Source organism: Scardinius erythrophthalmus, assembly GCF_964197995.2.
Source record: "Scardinius erythrophthalmus genome assembly, chromosome: 3".
Taxonomy (NCBI): domain Eukaryota; kingdom Metazoa; phylum Chordata; class Actinopteri; order Cypriniformes; family Leuciscidae; genus Scardinius; species Scardinius erythrophthalmus.
This window is the reverse complement of record NC_138223.1, coordinates 25,126,930-25,150,477: the sequence shown is the minus strand read 5'-3', so window position 1 is coordinate 25,150,477 and position 23,548 is coordinate 25,126,930. Positions and strand designations below refer to the sequence as shown.

The 23,548-nt window shown below is 35.0% G+C and overlaps 2 protein-coding genes across 3 annotated transcripts; one reads left to right on the top strand and one right to left on the bottom strand.

Moving 5' to 3' along the window:
- The first annotated feature begins 1,870 nt into the window (after positions 1 to 1,870).
- Positions 1,871 to 23,316, top strand: ubac2 (UBA domain containing 2). Of its 2 annotated transcripts, none has more exons than XM_081361659.1 (9): positions 1,871 to 2,350; positions 3,205 to 3,332; positions 7,635 to 7,754; positions 10,281 to 10,387; positions 14,838 to 14,961; positions 15,646 to 15,693; positions 18,059 to 18,313; positions 20,739 to 20,873; positions 21,024 to 23,256. In XM_081361659.1, the coding sequence occupies exons 1-9, from the start codon at positions 2,317 to 2,319 to the stop codon at positions 21,129 to 21,131; spliced, it is 1,059 nt and encodes a 352-aa protein (XP_081217785.1). In that variant the 5' UTR covers positions 1,871 to 2,316; the 3' UTR covers positions 21,132 to 23,256. The 2 variants fall into 2 exon arrangements, with proteins under 2 accessions (XP_081217785.1, XP_081217784.1); XM_081361658.1 differs by having other exon boundaries at positions 2,081 to 2,350; positions 20,736 to 20,873; positions 21,024 to 23,316.
- Positions 10,110 to 13,429, bottom strand: gpr183b (G protein-coupled receptor 183b). The gene is made up of 2 exons (XM_081361657.1): positions 13,250 to 13,429; positions 10,110 to 12,614 (listed from the first exon to the last, which is right to left on the bottom strand). Exon 2 carries the CDS (start codon positions 12,591 to 12,593, stop codon positions 11,523 to 11,525), a length of 1,071 nt encoding a protein of 356 aa, XP_081217783.1. The 5' UTR covers positions 12,594 to 12,614; positions 13,250 to 13,429; the 3' UTR covers positions 10,110 to 11,522.
- Positions 23,317 to 23,548: the final 232 nt, after the last annotated feature.

The window sequence follows — 23,548 nt, the reverse complement described above, 5'->3', positions numbered from 1 at the left end:
GGTAGGGGTGAAAACAAGTTTGTATTTTGATGAAATGTTTACATAATGGTAGCCTGTCAATTATTCAAGGAGACTCACCATGCAGGTTCTGAAAAACTCAAGACACACAGGAAGGCCAAGAAGAGCAGTGCTGAGTAATTCCTATGATTGGGAAGTTACCTGAACAAGCATGATTTTGAACATTTCAATTAAAATATATACACAAATAATGTGGTGTTCACATCTTTAATACAATCAGAATAGTAAAATACCAAAAACGAAATATCAAAAAGTCTGAATATCATAATAGCAAAAACAAAGTGGATTACTTTCAGCGATAATTAATGTTAAATATTTTAAAAGTCTTTACCATTCACTGATGTGGCTCTGTTGAAAGGCTTCTCCCTAAAAGTAAAAGGAAAGACATCAGGAAACACAGTGAAACTGTATTTCTACAGTGGGTCATTTCATCAAGTAATAAAATTATTATTATTATTATTATTATTATTTTAAAGATCTGGTCAATATTGCTCCAAAGATCATTAAGACAAGTATTTAACTATACATTTCATGAGGAGAATGAACTTTAAAAACTTAGTAAACATGATTCATAACTTTAAATCGATGCAGTCTTTTAAATGACAAAGCAAGTATATTTACTTAGGCATTAAATAAACTAATTTCATCCTTTGACAAATATAGCTAATTTAAATAGATTTAATTTAAACTTTTTTTTTTTTTTGTGATATGCAGAGATGCATAGCTTGCAGAAAATGAATGCTTTGTAAGTGATAGACAACAACTTTGGTTTAACCTTGGTTTAATCAATCTTGTTTTTGGTAATTGTCACTATATGACTAGTCAATCAAACCGGCAGTCTGCGCTGCCACCGTGTGGTCATCAAGCCACAGTAGAGTAGAATAGAATCTGCAGGCCCAACACAATTTCCAAATGAAGAATTTTAAAGGTAAATGCATAGACTGTAAAAATGTTGGACTTCATACTATTTTCTTCGAGAGACGGGGACAGTGATCCAGTTTTTCATCACGCTTATTTCACATCTCATTAAATAATATGCATATAGTGGAAATAAATACAGGTGACATGACACTATACTACTAAGGATAAATAAACAAACAAACAAATAAAAAAATATATGTTTTTGTCTTAATATGATGCGCCTAAATAAAATTATTGGGCAGAAATTCAAGAATTTTTTTTTTTGCATTTTTGTTGGTTTGCGCTATGTTTCTGTTTGGTACATTATTCCCATATTTATCTGCTTCAAATTAAAGAAAGCTCATATCCATAAACGTTGTACATTGATGTCAAGTACAAAGGCTGTTGTTACAACCTATGCTTGGACAAGGACATATCATTTTAATTTTGTGAATTAATTTATTAATTAAATTTACTTGTTCAAAATAAATTGTGCCATCCCCCATCACCAAAAAAGGTAAACAAAATGTAGGCCTAAAGAAAAAATGTAATTCACAAATAAAAAATAGAATATATTACAAATGCAAAAACACAGGGCAGGCTAACAACTCTAAAAAAAACATAGCTAAATTTTCCACTAAAAGAGGTGTTTCTCTGTTTATTTTAGCTCGTTAAAGTGCGTTTTTGAATGAAATTACCTTATAACAATTGATCATTTAAAAATCTGTTAAAAAAGTATGATTAGTGAGTTGTTACAAAGGTAGGCTAATGGTAATCTGGATTTTCACTCTTGAAAACAGTTGGGCTATTTAAGTAGCCTAAGCAACTGTACAATTTATAACCATTGTAATCCGACAAAACCATGGATGATTAAAAACATGGACAATCACTCATTTCCATGTTTAGATCAGTTTCTGTAAGACAAATACATTTGTTATGAAAAACAGTTAACTATGGAAGGAAGCCCATTTCTGGCACATCACATGGCAAAAAAACATGCTTTGGAAATTTCGTTAGTAACGTTAGCCTAATCTGTTTTTAGAGTTGTTAAATTTTCGACGTACTAACTTATTTATGTGAAAAGTTAAAATTATGACATATATAGCAGCCATATTTATAAGTCAAAATTATTGACATAAAAGTCGAAACAACCCTCACCTGTGTGGTAAAGTCACTACTAACTCACGGCCTCTAGTGGCTAATAACAGAAAACGCATATTTCGTGGGAGTGACGCGGATGAAGTTTGTCTCCTGCGAGGCACCATCCTTGATACCCTTTCCCCTTTCCCTCTCTCATAGCGAGATTTCCATTTAGCTTCTAATGTTTTTACGTTGTAAATTCAGTGCCTTTAAAGCGTAATCTTGTTAGTCTTCTTAGTTATATTCCGCGTAAGTGGCATGATGTTTACGTCCACCGGTTCGTGGGGATTGTGTAAGTATAGCTCAAAATCATCATGTCATGAAGATTATATCCTGCTGTCATTCATTCAGATTATGACCTTTAATCGATTATTATCGCACTTCACACAACATCCTTCCTTACTTTCAAATGATTTTGCTTTGACTCATGATTTAAGGCAGGAAGTGTTGCTATCGTTTTAAAATTTGGGGGTGAAACCAGGCGCTGCTCTCGGAAATGCGACATGACACAGAATTACCATTTGTGTGTTATTATATTATTGTGTTAAGTCTTTACTATGAGAGCTAGACATATAGAGACTGAATGAACTCTTCTTAAAATCACCATAACCAACACCACCTTCTTGAAAAACGAAAGCCAAAGAGCCTCAGTTCACATCATTACTGATGTTAATAATGAAAATTCATTTACCTTTTCTTAAGCTGTTTTAAGCCTGTGACTTTATTTCTTCTGTGAAATACAAAAGAATTATATCTTTCGATTTTAAATTTGGTTTACATTTTTTAAAATGCCATAGACAGTTTGAGGATTTAAGATACCAAAACATAGAAGAATATTGCTTATTTGAATGTACTGAAAGAGTTCAAGAGATGTCATGAATTTATTTTAATTTAAATACTTTTTTTCAACAGAAATAAAATATCTATGTCATGACATTGACCCATATTATAAAAAAACTTGTATAGTAGGCTATTTCAATGATACTAAAATAACACTGACAAAAACCAGTGTGTCTGACTGCCGTCTATGCTGACTGCACTTGGTGAACTCACATATTTACCAAAAGGACCCATATTTGGAAAATAAACTTTCATCCTTTGACATGACAAAGGATTTAACAATACAACTTCTCTGCTGTCCTACAGATAAAGCTCCCCTGTCCAAGAGCTTATTGCTGCTTCCTACAGTCCTCTCTGTACTGCTGACTGTGCTTCTGCCTCAGTACCAGGATATGTTCATATACAACATCCAGGCTGTCAGGCAGGGCAAACAGGTGAGATAATACACCAATCTTCTTGAATTTACTTGAATAATTCAGTGCACTATATAAAATGCACACTTTTAAAGTCAGCATGAAACTGAAGGTGTGGTAGTCTTTTCTTCGCTATTGCAACGGCGGGACATGATTTTGTCCATCAGGAATTGATTGGATTGTTTTGGTTTGCAATAGCTGTGTGATCTTATGTGAGTGACGAATTGTGCCGCCCTTGTGCCGAAAACACGTCACCTGACCAGAGAAGAGATGTTGTTGCAAGAAGTTATTTTGATGAAAGATTACAAAAAATAAAAAAGATAAAAAAATTGTGTGTGAAATTGTGCACATATTAAAGGTGCTGTATGTAGCTTTTCTACCAAAATGAATCCTTTTTTTATTGCCTGTGTGTGAAGGGGTTGTAATCTCACATTAAAATTATCCACTTTGCAGGTTTTGCTATTACCTCTGAAAGCAAGTATTCTTATTTTTATGTGAAGGCTCCGGGTCGGATTTACCGCCAGTGACGTGACCTGCATGCGCGCTCCCGAGCCTCTCGCCTCGTCTAGCCTACTGACTGACTTTGCACTCAACAGCGACGACACTGCAACTTATGACATGGACTTATGACTTATGCAACTTTTGACATGTCTGATAACACTAAGAAACGACCTGCGCCCAGCAAAACACAGACTCCAACACAAACTCCACATATTGATAAAAAAACAAAAAAGTTTTTTCTGCTGAAGCTCGTAAGGCCAGACGTGAATCGGATGAACTTCTATGGCAAGCCGTTTTAACTTTTATTCATTTCCAGGATATGAATCCTTGATATCAACAATTCAATTTTCACTAGTTAAAATTATAATTCTTGATATCAGGAATAATGTTTCTACTAGTAACAATGGCAATTTTTGATATCAGGAATTACATTTCAACTAGTAAAAATGTTCATTCTTGATATCAAAAATTGAATTTTAACTAGTAAAAACTATAATTCTTGGTATTAACAATTGAATTTAAATTAGTAAAAACTATAATTCTTGATATTAACAATTTATATCCTGGGAATGGCAATAGGCAAGCCGTTTTGACTTTTAATCATTCACAGGATATGAATCCTTGATATCAACAATTCAATTTTCACTAGTTAAAATGATAGTTATTGATATCAGGAATTAGATTTCTACTAGTAATAATGCTAATTCTTGATATCAGTATGTACATTTTCACTAGTTAAAATGATAATTCTTGATATCAACAATTGAATTTCAACTAGTAAAAACTATAATTCTTGATATCTGTAATTGTATTTTCTCTAGTGAAATGTCACCATAGGCTGCCATTCAAAATCAATTGTTGATATCAAGAATAGATTTCTTACTAGTTAAAATTCCAGTTTCACATATCAGAAATACAATTCTTACTAGTAAAAACCTTTATTTTTGATATCAAGAATTCAATTGTCACTAGTTGAAATGTCTATTCTTGATATCACAGGGTTTCCGCGGAGTCATAAAAAGTCATAAAACGTCTTAAATTTAATAATAAGAATTTTAGGCCATAAAAAGTCATAAAAACGTCCGGATTTTCCATACAAGGTCATAAATTTAATTTAGCCACGTCATAAATTGATATGCTCGTTCATTCGTTGGTTCTGCCATTGCCTTTTCCCCTTGAAAATGCACTGGCGGCATAATGTTAAATGCACAGGTTAAATGCGCCAAAAGCGGAACGCTCATTTGAACCGCGCGCCACACGGACCATTTACCCGCTCGGCTCCAAGTCCAAACGGCAGCGCAGCGCGAGCTCAATAGAGCAGACGCGTTTACTCTGATCGGTCTCGGTCACAAGATCCAGTGAGAAGTGCTTGAATTCAGCGAAGAACACACTGTCTCAGTTATTTAAACCAGTTTAAAGGCAGATGAAACAGCGCTGACCAACAGGAGAAACTCTGCACAACGATACAGTCAGAAGGCTTTTCAGTCTACAATCTCCCATCATTTACCATGGATATACTGTAACGTTAGCCTAGTAAAATTAACTGCACCATGTGGGATATACATATTGAATTTTATTATATTATTAGTGCTGATAATATATTAAAGGACTAATGGAATATTTACAGTATTTAATAATGTATTTAGGCTACTGTTTTTCATACATTTCCTGAAGATACGTGACATCAAAGTTAGGCAACACAAACCTGTTTCAAGACTTGACCCCTATTAGCACATGCAGAAACTAAGTAATTATTTTCCCAATAAAGATATTTATTTTGTTAAGGACAAATGTTTGAATGTCCTACCTCAGATTTGTGAAATGTTCACCTGTTTTAGCAAGTGTTTGTCATTATATTTTCTGACAGTAAAGAGTAAAGTTAGTTTAAAACCACAATTAATGCTCTGGTTTCTACAACTTTCACTTAGAAGCAACAGTCTGCCTTTACATTTGAAAGAAATAAAGATTTGACATTTATCGTGATAATTATCGATATTGACTAATATAAAACAATTATCATGATAATTGTTTTTGGCCATATTGCCCAGCCCTAACTGAAATCTCCCGGTCTATCACAATGGGAAAGTGTACATTTAACGAGCCATGGCTCAAAGATGGTGTGTTTAGTAGTTGGCTCAAGCCTGTTGCAAATAATCAGTATCAAGCATATTGCACACTGCAAGAAGGTGTTGGAGCTGTCTTTAGGCATTTAAATAATACATCTTGTTACTTTCAATGAAAGTCAATAAAAAAATAAAAAAAAACTTTTGAAAGGAATTTTAATGAATTTTTCGTAATTCGTGTAGGTCATAAATTTCAAGCATAATGGTCATAAAAAGGTCTTAAAAAGTCTTAAATTTGACTGACCAAACCCTGCAGAAACCCTGTATCAACAATTGTATTGCTACTAGTAACAATGTTCATTTTTTATATCAATAATTCCATTTTCACTAGTGACAATGTTAATTTCTGATATCAAGAATGTGATTGTTACTAGTAAGAAAGGCATTTTAGATATCTGAAATAATATTGATATCAGAAATACATTTTCAGATAGCAAAAATGAAATTTTTTACTAGTAGCAATTAAATTGTTGATATCAATAATAGATATTTCAACTAGTGACAATTGAATTATTGATATCAGTAATTCACATTTTTACTAGTAACAATGTAATTATTGATATCAAAAATAAAAAAAAAAATATTTCTACTAGTAAGAAATCAATTCTTGATATCAACAATTGATTTTGAATGGCAGCCTATGGTGAGATTTCACTAGTGAACATATAATTACAGATATCAAGAATTCAATTGTTGATATCAAGAATTACATTCTTGATATCAAGAATTACATTTTTGATATCAACAATTCAATTGTCGATATCAAAAATTAAATTGTTGATATCAAAAATGTAATTCTTGATATCAACAATTCATATCCTGGAAATGAATAAAAGTTAAAACGGCCTGCCATAGAACTTCGGGTGAGAAAATACGGCTCAACATCGGCAGGGCATTTGAATAATGGAGAAACCTTATCTACAAACTTAGAATGTACATTTCCTGAAGAAAATGTGAAGTGGTGCTTGCAGTGGCAGAATTCGGCACGGTTGCTAGGGTTCCATACTTATCAAGGTACGAGCATGGAGCATTAGTTCAACGTCAAGCTGATAAAAGTAGCCTATTATTTTAACGTTGCAGTGGGAGTTTACCTGAGTTTCCAGCATGTTGTGGGATGCTTTGTGTGTTACGTCCGGTTGCGTCTCAGTCTGGCCGGTACCCACAGTGCTCGCTCATAAATTCGAGCACGCGTAAGAGCACGCGCTTGTAAACTTATTGGTTGCAATCTGAAACATCACCGCTAGAGGCCGCTAAAAACCACATACAGCACCTTTAAATCATTTATAATACATACTGCAGTATTCCTTTAAAAAGATAAAAATTGTCCATTTTGATTTCGTGGTAAATTTAACACTGTAAATTGCTCTAAAATGTTTTTGTAGTAAAATAATTTAGCTATTGTGTCAAAAGCAAAAAAAAAAAATGGTTTTCCGTATTGGTTATAAGATATTTAAAGGAGTAGTTCATTTGAGAATTAAAATGTCCTGATAATTTGCTCACCCCCTTGTCATCCGAGATGTTGATGTCTTTCTTTCTTCATAAAAGATGCGTTATTAGTCATTCTCTTGCCATAGTTCCTTTCGTCTTTTGTTGCTATCAATTTTCACATATAATCGATACATTTTATTGGATTGTGATTGTCTATAATATTTTTGAAATATTTCTAATATTGTGTGTGTTTTCCATGTGTCTCTTCTAGTTCTGGAGGCTGGTGAGTGGACGGCTCATCTGCCTGGACCTGAAAGACACTTTCTGCAGCAGTTTGCTTATCTACAATTTCCGCATATTTGAGAGGAGGTTTGGCAGCCACAAATTTGCTGTAAGTATCAGGTGTCAATAATCCGCTCGTTAAGTCTGACGTCACGTGTCACTGCTTTCTGGTCCAAACACTCTATCAGATGCCAAAAGCAAACAAGGAACGGTGCTAATATACACTCACAGTGTGATGTAATACTATTTTATATGTTTTATAAATCATTCAAATACTGCTCTCCGGGACACCGTGAGCACGGAGAGACTGTAGTGTACACCTTACGTTTTTAAAAGCTAACCTTAAATGTGTAATATGAATGAATAGTGCTCATAAATGGCTGTTGAGATAGTATTGTCAAGTGAAACGAGTTGAGGCTTGGACCTGAACACGGCGTTCATTACGTTGCAACTTAACAAGCAACTAGCACCTTTTTTTTTTTTTTTTTTTTTACTTCTGTTTTTTATATTACATTGCAAAATCTATGCAGTACAAATATGAGATTTATTTCTGAAAAAAAAAAAGTTTTTGGAAAGCGCAAAGTGGTTTTCAGAAAGTCTCAAAATATTTTTTTCGTTTTTTTACTTTAACTTTTAGGGGAGTGACTTTTTCCTTACACTGTTTGTGAAGTATTAGTTAATATAAATGTTAATGGAGTATTTACAACAAATGCCTCTGCTTTGTTGTACCGAAGAACCCATTTTCTTAAAACATTCCCTGCGTAAAATTGTACGGTATATAAATATATAAATTCATCATTAGAGTTGTCAGGCGATTACATTTCTTAATCTAATTAATTACATAATGTGCTGATTGATTAATATAAATTAATTGCAAATTAATCGCACGTCAATTTTGAGATGGTCCTCACTGCAGAACACGAAATCCAGGGGGAGGAGTTGGATCCAGATCCAACTCCTCCCACCTTACATATTCCTAAACCTACCCATCTCCACCCCCTGATCCCTGAACCCACCCCTAAACCTAACAATCTCCACCCCTTAGATCTGGATCCAACTCCGCCCCCTGGATCTCGTGTACTGCAGTGAGGTGCTACTGTCAATTTTGGCTTATAAATTACACGCCAAAAGTTAATTTGGTCACACTTCAGTTTAAGGTCCAGTTCTTACTATTAACTATGACTTTTGCCTCTTACTGCTTATTAATATTTAGTAATGTAGTTGTTAAGTTTAGGTGTTGGGTAGAATTATAATAGTTAATAGTGAGAATTGGACCCTAAACTAAAGTGTTACAGATCATTTAAAGTCATTATTGTGTTAGATGAGAAAATCATTGAATAGACATTACAAAAAGTAACTTTAGAAAGAAATAATTAGATCCAACATAGAATTTATTACACACAAACTTTTAAAACTACAATGTTGCCAAAATATTTTTTTCAGAAGCTGCATCTGAAGTGGCATTTAGCAGTCCCTCCAGGATTTCATGATTTTTTTTGTGTGATTTTTGCGATCAAAATGACTTTTGATTTTGTGGTGGTAATTTCCAGAAATTTGTGGAAAAATTTGCGATTTTTATATTTTATAATAAGGACATCACTTTTACCATAATAGTATTATGTCAAATGCACAATAGTCATACATGACACAAATCACAAACAAAATGCATAAAGCTTGTTTATTTTGGTCTAATCAAATTCTCATCAAATTAACTAATTAACATTGCTTCAACTTTTTATGTCATAATTATGATTTAAGTATGTCATAAATGCGGGAATGGGCTTCCATACACAGGTGCCATTAATATGATTGCAAAATGAAATACTCTAAACCACCAGTAGGTTGCGGCAAGTCACTGTCTTAATGAGTGAATCATTCATTCAACCGATTCATTTCAAACGGCTGATTCATTCAGCAATGAAGCAAGTGGCCATTTTAATGATAGGTCACTGAATTAATGGCTCACTCGATTTGTTAAAACCGCGGGTTCATTTAGTAATGAAACACCACTGTGTGTTGCTTAGAGAAGCTCAACAGTTATTCTGTGACTTTGAAACTGTTTTCATTGGTGAAATTGAGCAAAAACTGACAATATTGTGTCTAAAATGTAACACAACATTAACGTCTTTAACTGTTGTATAAAATCAATATCACATTTGCAGTACACAGTACTCTTACTTGTGTGATTTTCTTAAACTATATGAAAGTACATAAATTTTAGACAAAAACCCATACAGGGGAATTTTTTTGCCCCCATTTTATACATTTTAGTGGCATTTTAACTGCATTCTAATAGGCTTCATTAATGCAGTCAAAAGTACCAGTATAGTACTGACCACGCTACTAGTTCAAGATAAAGTGCATAAAGGTCAAACGGAAACATGGAGCATTTGATCATTTGACTATTTTTTGGAAGCATTTAAAATATACAAAACTTAAGCAGGTTTTTTTTTTTTTTTTTTTTGGAATCAAAAGACTTTTCACATGTTACCAAACATTTCCTTATTGTGCTCACCCATTCACATGCTAATGACTTAAAACTTCTATATTTTATGTTGTTGTTAAAATGTCATTATGCTTTTGGAGAAAACTGTACACCTAAAACATTGTCATATTTTTTGACCATGATGTTTAGTCCTTCCTTTTTGGAGCCTGGATTCTCTCTGCTTTTGTGGACTTGCTGCTGACAGAGGCTCTTCGCTTCATGTTTGAACTTCAGGTGGATGTTCTTCCAGCTGGACTGTGAGTAACATGACTTTCTGTACCATGTTTAGCTCTTTACAAACTATTAGGCGTTTTCAACAGTTTTGCCATGTGCATTTACTGTATGCTGCAAGCACAGAATGTATTATCAAAGAATGGCATCAAATTCAAGCAACACTGTCTGTTATGTAAAAGTGCGAGTGTCTCGTGGAACAAACATCAACTTCCCTTTTTGACATTGTCATTTGGATGAACTTTCTTGTCTCATTGTATTGTTGTGAAAGTATTCTTTACTTCACCAATATATGAAATGAATGTTGAAATGACAAGGTCTTATGACTACAACAGGAACAGTATCTTGTGAAAGTAAAGTACACTCTTATTTCAAGTCATTTCCTTTGTACTACTAGCTCTCAGACAATTCTTTATAAGATACTTTCGTAGAGTGGTCTTGGTAATCTGTAATAACAACACTTTTTTTAAGTCTTATGAAATCCACAAAGTACATGTTTCAGATGTCATCATCTTTCAGCTTGACTTGTGACATCTTGGTTGATTCATCCACACTCACTTTTTCACAATAAAAAAAACGCTTTTTGATATAGTTTAACTGCCGTCTTTTGCAATTTTCAAACGTATTTATTGGAAAACCATTATCTGTTCTTCAGTAAAGGGATAGTTCTCTCAAAAATGCCCAAACCTTTTTGACTTTCTGTCTTCTGTGGACACAAAAGCAAAGATATTTTGAAGAATGATAATAACCAAACCGTTTTGGTGGCCATTGACTTCCATTGTATGGTCAAAAAAAAAGAGAAAAACAAGCCACACCAGCTAGACATTTGTTAAAATGTCTTCTTTTATGTTCCATAGAAGAAAGAAAGTCATGCCATTTTGAAACTGGTTAGTAAATATTGACAGAATTTTCAATTATCAATTACATTTTGAATGAACATTTTTTTCCTCTCTCAACATGGATGGCAGTGCTTGCCAGTGTCCACCTGTTTCATGAAGTGTGAAGGGACACATTTGGTGTCTATGACCGTTAGTGACCATTTAGGCCATTTGTGGTATCAGTTAGCCTCGTTAGTGGCTTTTAATCCTCAATTCTTTTTTCCCACATGCAAGTTTGTTGTGACGTTTCATCACCTTATGTCGGCTTTTGTCGGTAACAGTTTTACTGACCTTCTCTAATAGAGTTCATAGGTATTTTGTTGTTTTTGCGGCGTGTGCCGTGCACATCACCTGTGCCTGAACTTTCATGCGAGGCTCTTCCAACACTGGAGAAGTGGGTGCCAACCTGCCACTTCATCATCCTCATCACTTTCTGCTTATAGCCTTTACACGCGAAGAAGTAAACAAAGGGATCCAGGCATGAATTCAGGTTCATAAGACACACTGTAATATGCAGGGATATCTGAAAGGATTGAAGCTCCGTGCAGTCTGGTTCATAGATAAGTTTCCGAATCATGTATTGCAGGAGGTCTATATGGTATGGGCTGAAACACACCACAAATACAAATACCACCCCTGCGATAACTCCTCTTGCTTTTTTGGTCCTTCCAGAACGTTCCGTTAGCCGATTCGACTTTGCTGCTAGACATAATTTATGGGTCAGTATGGAATAGCAAGCGATAATTATCGCAACCGGGGCGACAAAGCCTAGAACTACTCCTGTGATCAGCATGTAGGGCAGCCCTTCGAAAACTCCCTCAAAGTTGGGGTATTCCATACAGGTGATATTGCCATCAGGCTCTTGTTTGACCAAGTCAATGGTCAGGAGAGGCAATGTCTGGGCAAACACCAGCAGCCATATGGCAATACACACAAACTTTGCATTTTTTGCCTTTCTCAATTTCACCAGCCTCAGAGGAAACACCAGTGCCACAAAACGATCAACTGCCAGACAGGTCATGAAGTTAACTCCGGCATAGCAGTTCAAATAGAAGAGCAGTGCTGTGGCTTTACAGAGTCCTTCCCCCATGGGCCAGTTGAAGCCACGGCCGTAGTAAACAGCTCGTAAGGGAAGCGACAGGCAGAATAGTATATCAGACACAGCCAGGTTGGCAGAATAAAGAGTGGTTGAATTAAGTTTGGTGATTTTGGAGATCACCACATAAAGAGCCAGGGCATTTCCAAAAAGTCCCACTGGACATATGATGGAGTAGATCAGAGGTATGAGAACTCGCGCCACTGGACGATGATCATACAAGTTGGTGCAGTTTTGGCTGAAATCTTGATTCGTCATAGTTATACACAGGAGAGTTCACTGAAAAGAGAGAGGCAACTGGTATTATATATATATATATATAAATATATATATAGTTCTTTGTACTCTCTTTTTATATATATATATATATATAGAAAGGTTCACGCGAAGAGTATATACGTTTTGAAACTTTTGAGTGATAGTATTATAATAATAGTAATTATAGTAATTTTTTAAAATGTTTTTGAAAAAAGTCTCTCATACTCCCCAAGACTGCTTTTATTTGATCAGCAATACAGTTTAAACAGTAATATTGTGAATTATTATTACAATGTAAAATAACTGTTTTCTTTTTTTAATGTAATTTAAAAATTAATTTACATTTATTTTTCATTTACATTTTTTTAATGCAATTTTATTCTGGCAAAGCAGCCATAACTCCATTCTTCATGTCACATGATCCTTCATAAATCATTATAATATGCTGATTTGGTGCTCAAATAACATTTCTTATAATTATCAATGTTGAATACAGTTAATACGTTGCTTAATGTTAATATCTGCTTAATATTTTTGTGTAAAACAATAATTGCAAACATGGTCACCATAAAACTATATAAGATCTTTTCTGAAACATATTTTCTTTCCAAGACGTATATACTTTTATCTATAATTTAATGGAATGATATACTCACCAGATGGCATAGAGAAGATCTTTAGTCAGACATTTGTGCTACTCTTTCTCTATATCTAATCTCACTTTTAAAATGTAGCAGTATAAAAGTGAGAAACGGTGAGAGTTTAGCATCTCTTCCTGCCTCTTTCTAAAACTGTCTGTTACTCTGTTCCTCTCTTTCCTTTTACCTCTCTCGCTTACTAGCAGTGTGGGGAGGCTGCTTAAGTTTATATGGGGAAGTGACAAAACGTGTGGCTTTCACTGAGACTTTTTACGTCAGACAACCATTACTGTTGATTTGTATTGAATCCCCATTGAAAAACACATTTAGTTTCCTACATCAATACAAATTACATTTTAAAACTAAGTGAGCTAGTTAAGTCCTATCATCTTTTTTTTATCAAGGAAACAATGTATATGTATAAAGAAAATGTGTATATATATATATATATATGTATAAAGAAAATGTATATACATATATATATATATATATATATATATATATATATTGCAATTATATATTGATGCAACCATATTCAGAATTTTGCAATCTATGTTGCTTCATTGTACTGAGAATTGGACGTTCGTTTTATTGGCTCATCTGCTTTCCTCCATCTTAAAACTACTTGGAAACTACTTACCACAGAGCTTATCTATTGTACACATAAATTCTAACAAATATTATGCTTATGTCTGTGCAATATGTAGGCATTTGACGTACGGCACTTCTCTGTTTCCTCTTTTATTTGTATATTATATGAAGTATTGTGAGTAACAATGTTTTTGGTCTTTATTACATTAAAAATAATTATTAAGGTGGAAGGAAACTGTCATTTCAACTAAAAGGGGACATATGCAATTTTACATTTTCAACTTCCTTTAGTGTGTAATGTGCTGTTTAAACGTGAAAAAGTTACAAAGCACAGTCTCTCCAAAATATGAGTAAGCACTGATTCCAAACTCCCTGAAACGCCTCAAATGTAGTCTTGAGTTTTCTTCTGGGAACGTACACGTCAAAATATTTCTCATTTAAATAATTACCGCCCAAGGCATTCCCCAAAAAAGGGGGGACGTGGTCTCTCGTTGAGTTGAGTTGCGTTCGTAAGTTTGTTGAAACTTGTGGTTATTGTAAGGGGTATGACATTTCTTAAACATGCTCAAAGCGGTTCACCAATCACAACACACTAGTTCAGCCAACCAATCTTCCTTTTTGGAAGGAGGTGCTTCATGGAGACCAGAACTAAATAGAGCATTACTGACAGACTGAGAAGAGAGGTTCTGCGACAGTGTAAAATATGTGATTATTTTTTTATTTTTTTATTTTAATTCAAGCATCAAAACCTATTCTAGTAGACCCCAAAAGTCCCTAAATTTAAACATTTCTTGAAAATACATTTTGCATATGAATATATTTTATACTTTTTTTTCAAAACCATATGAAACTAAGACAAGGATTATATTTCTAAGAACTTTCACATGTGTTTTAAACTAGATTTTAAGATTTTCTCTTTTAGAAACTGTCATATGTTACTATCAACAAGGTTGAGGATTGACTTTCAATGATTTTCCCTGTTTCTAACTTGTTTTTTTGTTTGTTTTTTTCTCAGGCTGGGCCCAGTCTTTGCTCTCTTTGTGCCTTTCTACAACTCCATCCCACGTGTTCAGGTCACTCAGCTGCTTGGCCATGTCTCAATCACAAACAAGTCTCTGACATACATTGTGGGTGCACAGGTGAGCTCAGACTGCAATTAACAAATCCTTTTTTTATTTATTTTTTTAAGATTATCTCAAAAGCTACATAGAAAAAGTAAAAGTCACTGCTGCATGAGATCTCAAGATAATAAATGTCATTTACTGGCAGTCACACGCTTTCTCCTCAAGCAAGTGAAGTTCATATGCAGTTTAAATGGTTAAAACACCATTTTGCAAGAGCAGAAACCACATATAAAATGTCTGTAAGATAACAGAGGCAAGACACATGAGAAATCCTGCAGTACCTGAGAACATATTATTTGTGGTTTGTGTTTCGGGGCTGTTTTTTGATATTAAAGATAACAGATGAAGTTGCACATTTACTCAGTAGAAAAACAGACAAGAGTAGATGGCATTTGAACATTTAAAGATTCATCACCATTTTCAGTTCTGCATACACAAACATGGCTTTAACATACCCACTTCCAACTAACCAACGTATTTTAATCTTGTAATATTAGATGATTTGGTTTCATTAAGTTAATGTTTTTTTGTTCCACTCTTGCATCAAATAAAAATTTTCTTTATATCATGCAATTGTTTATGGATGCAGTTAGGGCTGGTTGTAAATTAGTGTTGCTGGTTTGAGAGGCGTCAGAGATATTTTGTAGATGTAAAAGTTCTGAATTTCTTCTGTGGTCTGTTCTTTTATCTTGTCATCAGCTCCTGACGTCAAGTGCCTACATGTGGATTGTTGCTTGTAGTGGACTGGTAAGAATAACGGCTCATGTAGATTTGCATTACATTTCTGTGTTTGCTTGTTTTGATCTGAAATGGTCTTTAGTAAGTTTGATTACAAGTGCATAGTGAAGTTAAATATGACACACAATAATAAAGCGAGATCCACTGGTCTGAGAAGTCATTGTTACCATAGAAATAAAATTGTTGTGGAGATTTTTGGAGGGTAGTGGAAATTAGCTAGGTAACATTAAATAAATAGGTACCTTCCTATAGCTACTATAGGATGATTTACCATTAGAGCTTACAGTGATGGTGTTTTCTTGTAAAAAAAATACATTAAAGGTGCAATGTGTAATATTTAGCGGCATCTAGTGGTGAGGTTTGCGAAACAGTCAGTCACTCGCGGCCTATCCCTCCATTTGCAAACTCGAAGGAGAAGCTACGGTGGCCGACGTAGGATCGGAAGATGTCGTCGTCTGAGTCAGCAGAGAGTAGCAAGTCAAGCTATGAGGTTTCTTTATATTATATTTTATATTAAATTACATTTACTTAATTATTCAGTAAAACCACGTTATTGCGATTGTTATTTTTACTTGTTCATCATTGTGTTAGTCTTTTATTCACTGACTTTACCATAGCTTGTTTCCATGCTAGTTAGTATAAGATAAGAGCTATGGATAAGAGCATGAAAGCAGCTGGGTAAGTGGAAATAGCTAACGTTACGATGTCCGAGGCGTCGTTCAGACAGCATGTTTTTCTCCACGTTTGCAGAGTCAGGGACAACCTGAGTATTCTGCTGCGTCTTTTTCTGCTGCTTCTCATTCAAGTTAGTGACGAAACGCGCTCTGTAGCGCTGTTTGTTCGCTGTCGGCTACAGTAGAAACATGACGTCACGATATGTCGACCTTCAGAAGGGGGGTGCCCGCGGTTATGTAGATATAAATGACTCATTCTAATGACTCATTCTAAGGTAATAAAAACATAACGGTTCATTAAGTAAGGTCTTTATACACCACTGAAAACATAGTTATGGATCTTATATTGTATTTCTGTCAATAGATCCTCAGAAATATTACACATTGCACCTTTAAAAAGATGAAAAACTCCCTGTACCACATAATTCAAAATGTCTTCTTTTCTGTTCCACTGAATAAAGAAATTCAAACTGGTTTGCAATGACATGTCCAGGTGAGACTTCTATTACTAGTGCCATATAGCAATACAAGTCGAACTGTCTTGAGCATTATCTCTGCTTGCTAAATGAGCTGCCAGCGCGTAGATGAGGAAAATATGTGTGTCAACTTTTAGAAGTACATTACCATACAGTAGATCTCTTAAAAGCATAGACTGTAAAAAAAGATGGACGACGCCCCTTCGCTCTCTTCCATTGATGAGAACTGAAGCCGCCAGTGTCCCGATATGGCGCTGACATATTGGAACTTGAGTCTGCGGGACCAGACCTGCGCAGTAGTGAGCAGGAAGTAAAGCCGCGAAATCAACGCTCCGCCCTCACTCTCGCAGAATGCACTCAGGATTCTGCACACTTTTTAAAAAATTGATTGCAGTACGACAAGAGGCTTGTTAAAATAAAGTAAATACAATCTCCTCAGTCCTCCGAAGATCCCGAAAAAAATGTCCGTTGGTGCTTCAGTGACTACTTCGCTCAGAGAACCTGTCAATCACAGCTGTCAATCATGACGTTACACCACCGCATCACGTAACTAACTAAAAATCAACTTATTTTTTAAACAGACACTTGAACTTACATCGACGTGATAAAAACGACAGCAAATGAAAGAAACCTCGTTTGGAAAAAAGATATTTGAAGTGTAATTTAATTGTTTAGTTGGTCTCACGTCCCGTTGAATTACACGGGGAGGCGGGGCTTATGACCTATACTAGGACCAGTCACCGGGGGGCGATCGAGACGTTTTGGCTTCACTTTTTAGGGCTTGTGCGGCACGCTTGCTTAAAAGCTAATAGAAATAGGTTAAAAGCAACTAAACTCTTTTGACTTGATGGTTTCATTATTCTGGCTCATTGTAGATGTGTTTGAAAGATTTTTTTTGAAAGGTTCTAGAAAAACTTTTAATGCTTTTTTAAAAAAAAAATTATTTAACTTCTGAAGCCTCGTTTATTAGCCTCCTGCGCTCTATTATAATTACAATGTGTCTGTGGCGCAGCTTGAGGCTGTCTACACTGTTCCTAATCCATTAGTCCTGTTGTCGGAAGTAGCACAAACACTTGGAGTATGTCATAAATAGAATGGGGCATCGGTTTACTCTCTAGGATTTTATTACAAACATCATTGATTAAAATAGGTTCTATTGTCTTTTGTTGTTGTTGCGTTACTGTCATGTTTGTATGGTAAGCGTTTACAATCACTCTGTTCCAGATCGCAGGCATGCTTTATTACAGTAATAAGTTGGCTGTCCAGAAGTTCTTGCGTGTGCCAGAATGGGTGGCCCGATGTGGTTCTGTGCTCCTAGAGCCGGTGTTCTCAGATTCTGAGCCCACTGCAGAGGCTCCGCTGGGGATGGGTGCTACTTTGGACATCCAGAGACAGCAGAGGATGGATATGCTGGACCAGCAACTGCTCCTGACTCAGCTGGCAAACCTCAGGAGAAATGCACAGCAACAGCAGGCTCAGGTACTTCTACAGTACTTTTGTTACAGGGACAGTCCCTCTGGAAATTCCTGGGGTTAAGTGACTCAGTACAGAGCTTTAACCACACGGCTATTCCACCACCCCCTCAGATGACGCAGAAGAACTAGCCTTAAGAACTAGGAGATAGCTGAAGGTCAGCTGAGTGTCTTTTTTTTTTTTTTTTTACTTTTACAAAAGAAAAGGGCATCTTGTATCTCACTTACAGCCATGGTTTAGAACAGTAGTTTGTTTTTAATCTTTTTTTTTTTTTTTTTTAACAGAAACAATTATTGAGGGGAGGAAATAAAATAATTATGATTTATTGAGTTTTAGGTATTTTTTAGCATTTTAATTAAGTCAGGTTGTGTTCACACCTGTAGTTCGGTTTGCTTGGTTCTTTTGGTCCGGACCCAAATAAAACACAACAACATTTAATCTCGGTCTGCTTAGCGTTCACATTAGCATTTTTAACACCGAACCTAAAGATATCGAATCTAAAGTCATAGGGATATTTTCACAACCTGATTATTAACAAAATTATCCTGTGTGCTGGTCTTAATGCATTCGTTGTATGTACATAGCCTACTGTACCTATGATGGTATTTTGATCTGCTGCAAGGAGACTGGTTCTGATGCCTGTACCGAACTTATGATGGGCAACATCGCGACTATGACAAGAAAAAAACAAGTATGCTTGAGCATTGTCATTTTTAGGGTTGCATCTTGTGATATCATGTCCTGTTTTTGGTTCGTTTACATGTCTTTAGTCCGTGTTGCTTTCATATTTCATTTGAACTGCTCCAGAGTTCGTTATGGGTCTCGGCCCGCTTGTTTGGTGCGCACCAGGGTTCGGATGGCAGCGTTCTCACTTAATCAAATGAACTGCATCGACAGAGCAATCGCACCAGGGTTCCTTTTAATCAAACCAAACATGCCAAGTGTGAACCACAACTAGGTTGACAAAATGGTAATTGCTAAAAATTAACTTAAAAATATTTAATTAATTTGAATTAATCACAAAAGTGATTCACTGATTCAGGTCCCTGTACTATGTCTAATGTTTTCAGATTGGATTTGTAAATTAGGTGAATTTGTGTCATAATTAGTGTTTTAGGTGTTTTTGGTATAATTTTACCTGACTGATACAGTCAACCTAATCAAGATCTGCTTTTTCAAAACACCAGCATGTGCAATCAATGTGAAATCATTGGTATAAATGGAATTTTGTTTTATTTTGCCTTTATGTGTTGGAAGAAGTTTCTATTTCAGAAATATTTCCTTCAGGGTATATTCACGTTATTAGACTAGAAACCATGCTGTTAGTAGGGTGTAATGTTTTCCATAACTCAGTAATGTTTTCCTAATCAGAGGAGTAGAAACCAAAACTCTTGAACAAACTCTATTTCCATATTTCTGTCACTCAGATCAGACAAGATATTAGGTAGTAATTCTTGTTTATCTTTTTTCCATTCATTCTCTTTGTTTTTCAACAAGAGGAAGTTGATAGTTTCCTGTGAACAAACTCAGATACCCACATGTTTTCATCACAGATGCCCGATACAAGAAGAACATTTAGTCCTTTATAAAAATGAGAAGTTTATGAACGTTTAAAACATTTTCTTGACATTTCCTAATGTCACTTTGAGTCCTACTGTATATGTACTTATGAATTTAGGCCTAGAGTCTGCTTACGCTGTAACTGGTAGATATAAAAATGTTTTTGGGATCATGCTGACAGGTTGCTCAGTCTTTTTTATGGAAGGTTTTGAATGTGGAGTGAAAAATATCACTACTGTTCTTTTTATCACTAAAAAAAAAAAAAAAAAAGCCTCTATTACTGAACCTCTTGTAACAACTATACTGTCTTTAAAGTCAGCATGAAACAAAAAATTACAATTGTATTTTGTTCCCTATGATGGCTAGGGTTGGGAATCGAAATCCAGTTCCATTTTAGAACTGGATCCAAATTTCCAAGAACCGGGGATTTGATGACTTGTGAATTATGCTTGTTACGCGTCTACATTTAAAGTAATGAACTTGAGCACACGAAAGACGTGCCTTGAATTGCCCCTAAAGCACACACAGATAGCCGCCTCTAATATAATGAGTGAATACTGAATTTAGTGTTCATTCGCCTCGTCTTGTCTTGAACGGACACATATACACAGAATTATGTCAAAACATCCTTGTAAACACAGTAGATTTTGTCTTAAGTTGACATGAACAGTTGCGGAAGAAAACATATGTAACAGTACATTGGATTTTTGGATTCGGTCTTAAAGTGACAGCAGCCTACTGTCATTTGAGTTATTATTGATTCATTTGTAATAAACACTGCAGTTTTCCATAAAAAAACAGGAAATTTTGATTTCATGGTGACTTTAAAATGTGATGTTTAATTCCTGGCATTAATGGCTGTCCACAGCAGACAGGTCTCCTGAATTGGAACAGATTCTTCCCCACTTTACGGCAGAGAGGACAGAACCGGCACCAAGAGGGTCCTCAGCCACAACAGCCCCCCTATACGCACCCGCCGGATAACACAGATGTGGTCGAAGAACAGGTGAGATCTCAAGTACTGTTTTCTTTTCATTTGTTTCACTCCTTATTAATTACACCATCTATCAGGAAGATTTGTTTAGCCTCATGGGTTGCCAGATTCAACAATTTTTCCCAGATACTAAATTTTTATTTTATACTATTTTATTTCTAGGTTGCAAGATTAATGGAGATGGGTTTCTCAAGGATGGATGCCCAAGAAGCTCTTAGAGCATCTAATAATGACATTAACATCGCAACAAACTTTTTGCTTCAGCACTAAAACAAAATAAATTGAAGATGACAAAGAGGAGAAGGGAAACAAGTTGAAAAGCACTCAAGAACACAACTCTGGTGTCATAACTACACCTGTTGGAAGAAGCTAACAGTCGACTTTGGTACTCAACTCACAGGAGCTGATGATGGCACTTTCTTTCTGGCTGCTTATTGAATGAGCAGTGTGGCGCGCCTGCTGTTGTGTATTGCTACTAGGAATTGACTTGCAATTGCAGCCCGATCAACAGGACATGGCCAACATGGTGGATCATCAAACATTGTGTCTCAGGGCTTGTGTCATTTGGCGTTGTCCTTAAACCTATATCTTATAATAATTAAAAGATCCTATAATATATTGATGAATTATCAAACCACATGCTGTTTTGCTATAAATAAACTGAAGTCTTAATGGTATAGTTCATCCAGAAATGGACTTGGCCTGATGTTCCAAAGCTGGAATGACATGAAGGTGAGTAAGTGATGACAGAATTGTAATTATTTTTATTTTTTTTAGGTAAACTGTTCCTTTTTTTAGGTCAAGTCAATAAAGGGCTAGTTGTATGGCAGTGTATTTAAAGTACACCTGGACATTTTGGCTTCTTGAATAGACCTCTGCCACTGACAGGCCTGAATCAATCTGGAATTTAGTCCAGAACTGACTAATCAAAGTTTGGAAAACTACTACAAAATGTGTGAAAGCATGAGATCTAATAATCTCTCAAAGCACCGGAATAGGTTTTTTTTTTTTTTTTTTTACAGAAACACAAATTGTGTCATTTATAATGTGTCAGTCAATAATATTAAGAGGATATCTGTCTGTGTTGATCTGAGAGTGGGACAAAGTTTGTTTTAACAGCATGATTTCTCGGTCATATAAAAAGACAACGTAAAATATTGTTTAAAACAACTCATTGAAGTGAGTATTGATACCCATAACCAGCATTAAAATCATGTCTTTAAAGAACATAGCCTTTTAAACAATATACATTTTTGAGATTTCGATGGTTTATGCTAATAAGACTGTTTATGTGAATGTTATTTTTTTATTATTATGCTATACAGTGTTTGATTTTGTCAAATCAAGTGGTGTTCAAACTTTAAAAAAAAAAAAAAAAAACTTTAGCTTCTCTTAAGATAAATTGTTTTTACTCTACCAGAAAAACACTGGTCCACCTGAAAGCAAATCATGCAATGTTCTGTGAATACCCATTGTGGTCAAATTGTAAGATGTATTACTTTTGATAAGTTTAAGATGGTCTTTAAATATGAAGACTAAACTCGTTCGGTAAACCACCAGATTAGAATTTTAACAGTCAGTCAATCCAATTGTCTTGAATGTTTGGCAACAGATTTTAGAGAATAGAATACGATGTACAATGCCTGGACACAAATCTGTACCCAAAAGCTACCTCTTTTATATTCGCTGTGCTAAACACTCTCATCACTTAAATCCATCACAATTTTTTTTTTATTTAACCAATATGACGTTGTAGCTACTCTTAAATAATGGATTAATATGTCCAACAGTAAAAGCAAATAAATAATGATCATGATGTGTAAAACTTTTTATTTGTGTACAATTCAAGTAAAATTGGCCACTCTGAACCATACACACTTGTCAAGAAACCCAATCCAAATATGACAGGACCAACTCTGAGATGTTTAATCTGACATAGCTCAAGACTAAAGAAAACATTTGAATTGGAACATTTTATTTTCATACAATAGCTTTTATTCTTTTCAACTAAAGCTGTATTATCTACTAAAGTTTAGTATTGTACTTTGGTCAAATTATTGTATGTAGATTTAAATATAGTTGTTTTCTTAGTCTAGTGCAGTAATCATAACAGACAGTAAAGCTTTTGATTATGGGTCTGTCAGTCCTGACCTTTAAGGACATTCTTGGATTCAGTGGTCAGAATTCAAAGGTTAATGTTTCGGCTGAAATGTGGTTTAGTCAATACCATGGTGTCAAAGGATTTATGAAATGACACCGTGAAGTAGCCAGGATGTTGGAGAATGAACTCTAGAAAAGCAGCTTAAAAGATGGGGTCAAATTTAAAGTAAATTGTACTGTATAATATCTGCATCTTATGGATCCGTTGCTTTTAAAATGTTTGCATTTCATCCTCATACATTTGTAGTGGTGCAGTTTCATTTGCATTTATTGTCATAAATCACTCAGTGGCAGTATATTGTTTCAGGTTTTTTAACCTACTTCAGCACGCAGGTTACATAAATTCAGATTTGGAGGAATTTTACCAGTCCTAGACTGCTACACCGAGGTAGTAAATTCATCTTCAATACATTATTTTCCACACAAGCACTTTGGTGCAGCTTACAATCTTTTCAGAAGTCTCATATGTTGTAGAACTAACCAATCAGCAAAATCAAGATAATCTAACACTGGCTGCATCCGAAAAC